Here is an 11,771-nt window from a genome sequence, read left to right as displayed (position 1 = left end):
AAAGAGTGTCTATCTATCAGAGAGTATGCACACGTGTATGCATATAACTATCAAAAAGTTTAATGTAAAGGCTACAAGAAGAAACAGCTGAATGCGATGCTTAGGTGGGTATTTACACCTAATTGCCATAAAAGTTTGTTTTGAAAATAGACACCTGAGACTGAGATGAGGGAAGTTGCTTTGATCAAGAATCTTCTAACCGTGTTACACCAATTGCTTTCTGATGAGTACAAAACAGCTTTTAAGCAACCCTTAGTTGCATATTTAAAATGAAGAAAAGACTACACAAATTACAAAGCATCAAGAGGATTTAAAAAAATGTCATGACAATTCGATAACCACTACACAAGAACGTTTTCTTTTGGGGGCAAGACTGCTAAATAAATTACAAAAATCTGTAGCAAAATACTGTATAGTACCTAATGAAAAAAAATAATAAAAAAAATCTCCCAATACTATGCTAGTTCTGCAGAGCTGAAAGCTTCAATGAAAAAGTCTGAATAGACGACTGAATGAGATTCCCTTCGAAAAAGAAAGGATGATTAAATAAGTATCCAATTTCCATTGGCAGTTACAGGATTATTTTTTCCCCCTTCCAGTGATTTACACAAGCTCTAGAGGTAACCAACATCCTTTCAATGAAAGGACGTGAGACAGACTTATCACCAGTCTCTGCCATTCACTTGATCACAAGTTTTACAGCAGAACAGCATGAAATACCCTGTCTGGCTACTGCTCCTGGGGCTTGTTTGTGTTTCTTCTCCTCAGAGAGGCGATGCCATAGGCACTCCGTTCAGCCTACTACCTGCTAGGAACCACAGATGCGTTCTTCCTTTCTTCAGAGAAAAGAATATGGTAGCTGCTCTGCACAATTATCAGAGTCACAGACTGCAATGGGCACAATAAGCAGAGCCACCAGAACAAGAGCCATGATGAGCAATTCTGAGATAACAGAGGTGGCTTCAAACAGTGCTTCCAAGCAGACACTGCAAAACTTAAAGAAATTTAAAATGTAAAGAATTTAGAACAAGAGTTACTTTCCTTGAGTTCATACAGTCACACTTTGTTTGAAGATACAGAACCTGCATTTGCCCTGCTTTCCATATATAACATCTGTCATTTCTTTTCAGAAGCCAAGACGGTTACCTGTTGTAATTGTACTAAGCAGTACTCCTCCTTCCAGACAAACAACTATCATTTCTAACTTCATTATGAAGTGATATGGACATACTTCATTTCAGATATCTATCACATTGATGAAAATACTGCACCTTTCTTAACGGAAACGTGATTTTGAAATCAATATTGTACATCGGGTTGAAAGATACAATGACTGTAAATCTCATTTTAAACTATCGTCGTCTGCCTCGCTCAGGTTGTCATCAATTAAATAATACTACAAGAGGAAAAAACAAGACATAAAAATGTCCACAATGCAAAGGTTTCAAAGTATGTGGGGAAAAAAAGAGAGGATGTTTCTATAAGGCAGATATATGCAGATATATGCTGCACCCATAAGCACAACTATGAATGCATTTTTAAATATATTTATTTGCAAATATAAAATAAACTGTTAAAGAAATTTTGTCATGATAAACAGACACAATCTGTCAAAATAGGAGGAGGATGTTTTTTGCTTTAAACCACAGCACTGGAAACACCCAACATTAAATGAATTCTTGCCATTGGATTTCTATAAATACTTAATTACTTAAATACAATAAGGTTGTTCTTCTGTTATAAGAGAATCGTGCAATCTCTTACAAGAGGATATTCATTACTTTCTAACCATCTGTCACTTCAGTTCTCCAAACACCACACCTCCCCAAAAAATCCAATTAGTTTTTATTCAGTCACATATTATAAATGATGCTAGTGTGGATACTGAAAACGTGGTTTAATGAAGTTAATATCATCAAGGCATAAAGGAAGGCAGTTTGCTGAACAAAATGGACCAGAAGGCAAAGAAAGGAAAAGTCAGATCCTGCTAATTCTACTATACATTTCTCATTTCCCATTGACTAAGAAATTATTGGCTTATAAAAAGGAAAAACAGGGCAAATACTATATCATTGACCAACTTACAGGTAGTAAAGTTTTCCAGCAGCAGGAAGCACTTGTTTCCTGTAATCTATTCCAGAATCAAGCTGGACTGTGCTGCAGTATTTCTACAGAGACAAAAAAAAAGAGCTTTCCTAAAGCCAAAGCTGTATTTACTTTTGTCTGTGTTAGAGAGAAGTCACACTACTGTGATAAACCATCAGCACGAATATCATCTGTAAGACTGAAATTCCAGATCACAAAATTGAAGTCTCCTTTACAATTATGGAAGCAAAGAAATAAGCCGGAAATCATTCACATCTTCAAAACACAAAAGTGACCGTTTTAAAGAGTCTAACAACTAAGAAAATAACACAGATCGGAAGCATGCGGAATGAAATGAGGGTGGATATTACTCATTCTCTCTGGGTAGTACTTTGTTGGGGGAGTGTGTAAAAATAATCATTTTCACATTCAAGAATATACATTTAGAAATAGAAAATTAGGAGCAATAAAGGTTTAACAGGCCACGATCAAATTCCAGCAACAGATATAACTGAAACTACTTAGCTTCTACTTTATAAACTAAAAAATAATTTTATCTTTTCCTTCTACTAAGAACATTAGACATTTTATAAGTCAAACATCAACTATATGAGCTGCACCAAGTCTTGCTGCAAAATGGACCGCAGCATAAAGGGGAATAAACAAACCTCTACATTAAAAAGATTGTTTCATTTTTGTAATGTCTGAAATGACTCAGAAAAGGAGCTTCTTTCTTTTCCCTTTAAACAACCTGTGAGATTCCAAGTGCGATACAGATATCCCCGGGTAGTCACAATAATTGCTTCTGTTACAGAACTCAAAACCAGCTGCACCAAAGGGTGCTTTTTCAATTCAAGGCCTCAGGCCGAGAGCAAAATTCTCAAAAACCTCAGTGGGATCCAGACTTTACACCCTCTGGCAAAAAGAATAGCTCTGCTTATCTGTTATTACTCCTGCCAACATACACAACTTCTGGGTGTTAGTAAAGCTAGAAGCAAAAGCAGCTATAAAAGAAAGGGAGGAAAAGTTTTAGTATTTTAGAAAATATACTTCTATCAACAATTTCATTAAAGCAATAAAACTTTTTTTTGTAGGTAATTCAACAGCATTAAAATTCTTTGGATTGCTAGAATCCACTAAATGACCCTGCTTCTTCACTGCACTAGGAACTATTAGTTTATCTTTAATACTCTCGTTAAGTGTTTCATATTCCTCGTGTCAAATTTTTCAAAACCTCCTTGAGGCCACTCAAATATCAAAATTGGAAACGTCAAATCTCATTTATAGCAACTCCACTGCAGGAAATAAAAGCCCTTAAATTTTACAAGGACGATCACCAGCGATTTAAGCAGCAATGGCCATTTTGAACAAATGTGTTGCACCGGACTCAGATTACAAATATCTGCAGGAGTGACTGTAGTGACTCACTGCACTCATTTTTTGCCCTTGGCTATTACTGAAGGCTCTACACCGATTTTAAACCTCCAACTTCTCTGCAAAGATATACAGCTGAAGAAAGACGGCAAAAAAAATCATCCTGAAAGCACAGAATCCCAGGAAAATCCACATATTTCTGATTCCGATAAGTGAAAAAGCCATGCTAATCAAATCATTATCTTGGGCTAAGGCTACCGCAAACACAATAGCATTGGTGCTACAATATTATTATAATCTATTCCCTTTCTTTTCATGAAAGCTTACAAAGAAACAGCATAAATAACAGCAGAAGAAAAAAGTTCCAGAGGCGTGTAATAATATGCACCAGGGAGGGAGGACGTTCAAGCTTTTTCTTCAGCTTCAGTCTGGCAGTCAAGGCTAAAAGGAAGATTCCTGCAATTTTACAGCAAAGTCGGTATACTTGGCTTTCCTCTGCCAGGCACTGATGTTCAACATCTCTCCACCTAATGCTTTATTTTTCCAAAGTTGTAGATTAGCGCAAGTATTATTTTCTTCATGTTAGTAGATGAAAAAAAAAGTCACATTACTACAGCTGTGAAGACTATGAGATTATTTAGGTTAACTTTAGATACTCAGATATTTAGTAATGCTGTTTAGCATTTTGGTTAGGTATTTTTTCCCCCCAAAACAACAGAAAAACAGGAAATTTTGCATTAATTCAGTCTCACATCTTTGGCCTTCAGGATGGGTTTACAAACTCTGCAACTCTCTCAGGGTGTTGTGCTGCACATAAAGTGAAGAGTGAACACAGAACTACACATATTTAAGAGCATGGCATAGTTATGGTATGGCTGAAACAAAAACACAGTGCACTTGAGCACTGTAGCTGGTGTACATTAATTGCACTGATATTCATAGCGGTGCTTGTGGCTCAGCTGCTGTGACTGCTGAGCAGGGCAGACGTTTTGTCCACCCAGATACAGACTGGTGCTGGGCTGGATGGTGTGGGTCACCACGGCTTGCACTTGAATATATATAAATCAGCACTTGGTGCAACGGTATTTTAGTCCACTTGTGTTCTGCTTACAAACTTCTCACTCCTTAAACGCACTGACAGTCTTTTATGACTCCATGATTTAACCTTACAGTGAACAAGTTTTGGAGGCAGAGACCTGCAGATTCAAGTACTACGGATGTAGCTACAAAGTAGATGCATTTTTTTCTGTCTTCCTTCCCTTTTCTCTTTTTTCCAAGTAATCAGTATTATCACTATTCAGGAAAAAATCGCTATCATTAGTGACACTAGTTAAGAGCTCAAGTGCTCAAAAGCTTATTTGTGGTTTTGGGCCCTTTTAAGCTACAAACAGTTGCCTAAATGAAAGACACTTCTTTTCCTACAATAATGTACTACTATTGATTCTAATGTGATATAATATTACATAGTTTATTTTGAAAATATGTTAGATATTCTGGGCTATAGGACCTTTCAGAGACACATAAAATACAATTATAGTCCCACCGATTTTTTGCTTCCTTAGGAGGCACAAGTTAACTGAACCAAACATAAACAAAATGGAAAAGCAGTGTTCTGATATACAGCAGTTTTCTGTAATATACAATAAAAGCACAGAAGTAGGGGCCACTTAACAGGAACAGAATGATACTCAGTCCTTTGGAAAAAAAATGGCATTTTGCTATCCTGCTCCTTGGATGTTCCTAATTAATTTTCAGTTTTGGTTGGGTTTTGGGCGGGTTTTTGCCTTAATTCCATCCTACCTTTCAAATACAGTTTTGTCTTTTATTTTTCAAACCAGCATTTTCAGTCAAATTCTGGTTTATATTTTACTTTGAATCACTTTAAATCTGTAGCATATTTTTCATCCATTGCTGCCTCAAGAATCACGGATTTGACCTTGAAGCCCGTTTCTTCCCCTGCCCTTGACAATCCTCTTTTTTTTTTTTGCCTCTCCAGACTGATGCTCAGTTCAGGAAGGTACTCCAGCCATTTAAAGCCCATGTTCTCAACGAAAATAAAACAGCCACAAGAATTTCCCAACCCTTCTACAGGTTCACATGAGTATCTACCACTGTTTGACATGAATTATTTTTACTGAGAAGCTTCAAAGCTCACTCACACCTGTTCTGTTAGACACTGTATAAATACACATAACAAGGATGGCCCCTGGCATTTAAACAAAACATTATCATCTGTGTAGCAACACGCTCCCAGAAAACATTCCTTTAAAACCCGATTGCTGTTGTTAGACTATTAGCTTCATAGGGTAGGAACAACCTCCTTAGGTGGATATATGACAGCAGAGTACAGATATATAGGTGCTACTGGAAAATAAAGTAACAAAAAAACCCAAACAAACAGAAGTGTGAATAAAAAAAAAATTATTAAATGGTAATGTGGAAAAAATGAACCCCAACAAAACAGCACACAAACATGCACAGGGTGGAGGGGGGCAATGCCATTTACACAAACTGAGCTCAAGGCAGCAGAGAACAGCAAGGCTATCACATAGCAGAGCCAGTGAACCGAAGGGCAGCAATGGGGGCATTGCTTGCACCGCCAGGCAGTAACAGCAGCATTTCTCCTCCAAGTTAAGAATATTCTGGTGGAGATGGCTCTAAAGAGGGATTCAGCACATGGTCACCTTTACTCAACGCCAGAGTCTGAAAGGTCACGGAGAAGCTACGTGATGATCAGAGATCCAAAAGTTTTTCCTTTTGGTGTTTCCTTTGTAGACAAGGGTACCCACTGCGGTTTGTTGTTTCTACACAAGTAAACATTCACTGATCTGCTTCACGGGAATGCAAAGGGCAAAATGTTCGTATTTGTAAGCATTTTTTTCAAGAGAAATGCTTTAAATGATTAAAATACTAGATTTTCAAAAAATGAAAACCAAATACTGCTCACAGTGTAAGAATGAAACACTGAATCTCAGCAAGTGTGCGTATGTGAGCACCACATCTCTTCTCTCCCCTTCACAGGTGTCAGCAACATTATATTCCTGCATCACGGAACTAGAAAATCAATCCTATCATTTACAAACCCTGCAAATTCGGGGTGGCAGGGGGAAGGCAGGCTTCTCTATTTTTTATCCTTCATCTTTTTTGTGGCATGGGGAAAAGCCCTACTAAGATTACATAGAGAAGTTCTAGTGTCTCTCTCCGTCTGTGGACTAACTTCTCCAGCCCTGGACTGATTACACCCTGCAGACGTGATTGCTCCTCACACTCACTAATCACCACCACCAAATCCTAATCAACAGCCAAAGAAGTAACCCCAGCACTCAGATCGTTAGCACTTAATTGTCAAAGCCACATCTGTAACTATTGGTTTCCATTTTTTAAAATAGAGATTTAAACTTTCAAATTCCATTTACTTGGGCTAAACTTCTACTTTTCTTTTTAAATAAATACTTAAAATTGAAGCTACAGTTATCTTAATCTGTGCTTGTGGAACCATCTACAGTTTCCAACAGACTTTTTTATTCTATTGAGATATTTCAAGTCTGACTTACTCTATTCAATTCAAATGCATAAAATTAATTAGACATACAATTTATTTTGAAGTAATTTATGTATTTATGTATACAAAGAACAAATACAATTACAGAATCGAAAATGCAATTAGTAAGTTAAAAATACAGCACGATCATGCACTCATTTCCACTGGAGTGGCAGAAAAACTTGGTATTCCAGAAGGAAAAAAAAGACAAAGCCTCAAGGCTTAACTCGAGACAGAACACCTAAAACAACAAATTTCAGACAGAATAGATAAAATTAGACTTTCAGTATACCTACTGTAGACAGTTATTAGACTAACATAAATACAGTTTTGTTCCTGTAAGCACCTCTAATACTCCTCCCGTTGCTGCAATCAAGAATGGTAGCTACTGAAATGTTTAACTGCTCAAGAAATTAAAGTGTATGGCATGATAGATCGTTAAGTAGAGGAATTAAGGTTTCAGAAGATTTCAAGATGCAGTCAAAATTAACCAGATAATCTGCAAGTTCTTAAGCCATGTGTTTCCCCAAGTGTCCCCAAAAACCCTGAAATGCTCATTCCACATTAAACACCGTACTACTAAATACCATGTGCTCCTGTGAGCTCAAACACTGTGATCAGCTCGTGACCCTTGATAACACAGGTGAGTAGATACCTTTTGATGTTACTGAAGACCACCGTAAGCCAAGCCAATTGTCATTCTCTGCTTTGAATTTTAATGGCATTAAAAAACAAACCAACAGACAAAATCGTGTAAGTCATCCTGTTGGCCCACAGGATCAGACAAACCCTAACTGAGGTTCTCCAGAGAAGGCGTAGGGGAGCAGAGACGTCAGTGCTTCACCTTGGGATGATCATTGCCTTAATTCCCACACTTGTCACGTTTCCTCAGCCTTTCACACTCGGGTCAAACCAGACACCTGCAAACGCAGCAGTAGCACCACATCTGCAGCATCAAATACCCTTTCCAAACGAGCAAAGGAGTGCATGGTTCTAACCCCAGGCATGCAAAGCTGCACAATTACTCCTCCTGGTCTCCGGCGTAGTTCTTACCAAGTGCATTATACTTACTATTAATAACCAAGCCATGCCTCCATGATAAGCGCAACTTCTAACCACTCTTTCTGAGCAACAGGAACCATAGTTTCCACATAGGTATCATATTCCCTTTTGAAATGCATCCTCAGCATCTCTTTGTTTATATCCAGGAGAAAAACAAAACCAAACAAAACCAAACAAAACCAAACAAAAAAAAACTCCACCCAAAACAAACAAACTACTAAAAATCACCCTACCCCACACCTGTCCTGTTGATTTGGTCTCTATTAACAAAACACAGAAACATGAATACTCCTTTCCCCCAGCAAATCAGAAAATAATGAGATTGTTCATTGGAAATCATTCTTCTCATACATTTACATCCAGCCTAAGAGAGACAAATTCTCTCACATCACGCAGTGTATAGACACGTGATGGGAGCCCTCGGCCAACAACAGGGGAAGAGCTCCTCAGGCAAACAGAGCTCACCAGGCTTCACCATTCTAATTTATCAACTAGAATTTTCTTTTTTTTCTTAAAATTCTTTCTCAAATGATTTCTAGAGAAGGTTTCTCCATCCAAAAGATACCAGTACAAATGTTTTCCCAAGTGATTAATGATGGTGGAAGAACAAGAATTCTCCCAAGCAAAAAAAAAAAAAAAAGCAGTGTGTCATGAAAAACATATTTCTGACGTCCAAAGCACACCCACAGGTTTTAACTTTAGCATACCCTCAAATTCATCAGCAAGGGGCAATCACCAGAATGTGAAACTGGTCCAACTGGGACTCGCTGTCCACAGCCTGCTGAGAGAAGTGCGCAAAGTTAAGCGCAGGGTTTCCTCTCTGGTGCAGCTCTAAAAGGAGATCAACCAGACCATGAAGTCACAAGCAAGCACAGTACAGGTGCAGGACATCCAAAGGGCTGCTCCTTTTCTCTATGCTTAAAACTGGCCGTGTTAAAGGAAAAGAGAGTAAATCAAGTTTGTAACACTCCATTCTGGTATGTAGATCCATGGGAACAAGATGTACTCAAGGGGGACGGAGAAAGGGAATCATCGGGTATTTGGTGGCAGATAAAAACTTGGTCCAAGCGTTGCTGGGTGTGCAGACAGTTTCTGCCTCCCTGTTCAGGTGTTGTTGAAACAGCAGACTTTAAAGAAAATGTCAATGAATCCTCATACGCACTATACTTGACCTCTAGGGTAATTAGCAATCATTCAAAAGCAACAAGACTAAAATGTTCTATTCTTTATTACTGTCAGCTCTTGTCTTGATCAGCATTTTAATAAAGATGGTTCATTGCTAAGACAGTTTCATGAATCAGTCATAATTACATTCTGACACGCAGTGAATAGTAAAGCAAAACTAAATATCACTTCATCAACCTTTCTAACCTTTATGCAAGTATTAACTGTAAATAATTTTTACACAATCTTACAACATAAAATCTGCATATTTCTTAGCTTTGTACAGACTCTACCCTAACTGAATTTCCTGTGACCTATAACTGAAAAAAACCCCTTACAATCAGGCATAATTACTCAGTCTTGCATGATATTCAGGTGTTGCCTTTCACAGATCAAATCAACTTCAAGTACAAAAGGCTACTTCTTCCACAAAACTGTGCAATGCTTTAAGGGGTTAACTGAATACTTACTGCTTCCCCCCCATATTCTTCATTACCTGCAATAATACAGGAAATTGCTAAAATAGCCTTAGACACGTCATGCTTGTTCCAATTTTAAACACTATAACAAAATTAAGATTTAAAAAAACCAACAAAACAACTAAAAACCACACAAACTTTGAGGAAAACTTTCAAAACGTCATTCAAGAATACTGTTCAATACCAATGAAACTCATCAAGCTCAGGTTAATTTTGGACTAAAAACATTTTATTTGTGATTTGTTTTTAAATGGACCTGGAGCACAAAGATCTCGGAAGCTAAATAGTGCCAAATAAAATTTTTAAAATTAATCTTTTTGTTACACTTGTGACAAGAACATTTAAACTTTAAACTGAAGAGCTTAGCAGACATTAATTTAGAGGCAAAATGGATTCAATTGAAGTTGCAGAAGTTTACATTACAGCCTTCAAAACTTTAACAACTAAGAAACCCCACTATTCTTGCTGCCGCAAGGAACATACGATCTATTGTACAGCTTTTCAATAACTTATTTTAATGTCTAGCTACAAATCAGCTACCCCCTAAGAAGAGGAAAAACAGACAATTAACTTGTAATATAATGGCGCATGAATAAAGACAGAGACTTTAAAAATGTACTGTGCTGTGAATAGTATTTCAGAGATCCAGACAAAAGTGAAGGAATTCGGGAGGTAAGGATGTGGCGGTGCTGGGCAGGGGACAAGCAGCCTCTCCTTTTTCCAGTTGGGGAGCAGCAGAAAGGCAGTAACTTCCCCGCAGTAAGAACTGCGCTGCACAGCGCTCCTCATTCCACATCCCATAGGAAAAAAAATCTTCTTCGCAGAGTGAGTACAGATAAATAAATAAAAAACCCACACGACAAAAGCCCACAACCGCCCCACAGAGCCCAGTATAAACATTCGGTTTTGCTAAAGGACCAAGAGTGGCTGTAACTTTCAATCTCCTAACAAGCGAGCTGTGGTGTTCTGTGACAAACAAATGCCAAGAGTCCACTCCAAATTTGTAACATGATGTTTCGTAAATTAAGGGTCAAACTCACCCCCAATACATGTACTTCATTGGAATTATACCCTGGATGAAGTTATTTGTCTAGATTTCTTTTTGCTGTTCTTTTTCCTTTTAACATTTGATTCGTATTTCTTTTCCCAGTATTAGCCTTTGCTCCTGCCAGAACTGTTGGCAGGCAGGGAAAAAAAAAAAAGCATTGATTTACAAAACTGGATTTCCCAGAATAAAAAAAAAATACGATTAAGATCTAAACAAAGGCTAAAGATGGCTTACGCTCAGCTCTGATGAGGTCCACTACCTCATTACCGACAACCGAAAACTTCTGATGCATTTTGTTTCTAGGGAATCCAAAAGTTCTTGCTGTAAAGCAGGCTGGGGGGTGCAGGGCCCATTCACTCTTTCTGTATCACAACCATTATGTAAGAAGTATAAAACACTGCCTTTATGCTGCCAAACCACAATGACTCTTCTCACATCAAAGCGTTTTCACCACTAGGGTTTTTTTTCTCCGAAATTTATTCAAGCCAAGGGCAGGGAGACAACAATTCATAGACGCTAATTACACCTAATTATCTATTCCTTTTTTTTTTCCCTTTCCACCAGCTTCGGCCAGTGTTATTTGCTATCTGGGTTTCTCACAACCTCCCCTTGCCCTGTCCATCCAACTCAACAGTAAAGTCTTTGAAGAAAACAGTTGTGGCTTCTTAGAATTTTAACAATATAAGGTTCAACTCAAATTAAATTATTCTATTATTACTTTTGACACATTTATGTGTTAAATATGAAGGCCTCTTGGTTAATTTGGCAAATTCCTCACATCTCTTCATGGCTAGAATTGCTGGTAACACCCTCTCTTGTAGGAGCTTCTCCTCATGCTTTCTTTTCATGATCTAAATGAAATGTTTATTGGATTAAAGTTCTTCTCCGCAGACCTCCATGGTGGCCTGTGACAAAGAGCTTAAAAGCTTTATTAATTGGCTCGGGCTTTTTGGGGGGAGGCAGGACCTCATTTCACATTACATCACAAGCAAATCAAACTGCCACGTGTAATTAGACT

General features: G+C 37.9%; 1 protein-coding gene across 1 annotated transcript in view; it reads right to left on the bottom strand.

Annotated features, from left to right (window-relative positions):
- Nucleotides 1-11,771, bottom strand: part of LACE1 (lactation elevated 1) — a gene marked incomplete at both ends in the record, with an annotated part of 39,581 nt that overhangs the window by 1,714 nt on the left and 26,096 nt on the right. The window contains one exon of the mRNA XM_010183896.1: nt 2,086-2,168. Within this exon, the coding sequence (XP_010182198.1) occupies nt 2,086-2,168 (83 nt within the window). The remainder of the gene's footprint in view (nt 1-2,085; nt 2,169-11,771) is intronic.

The sequence above is a fragment of the Mesitornis unicolor genome, unplaced genomic scaffold, assembly GCF_000695765.1.
Source record: "Mesitornis unicolor isolate BGI_N332 unplaced genomic scaffold, ASM69576v1 scaffold35794, whole genome shotgun sequence".
NCBI lineage: Eukaryota > Metazoa > Chordata > Aves > Mesitornithiformes > Mesitornithidae > Mesitornis > Mesitornis unicolor.
The sequence above is the reverse complement of the archived record's forward strand: the minus strand, read 5'-3'. Positions and strand labels throughout refer to the sequence as shown.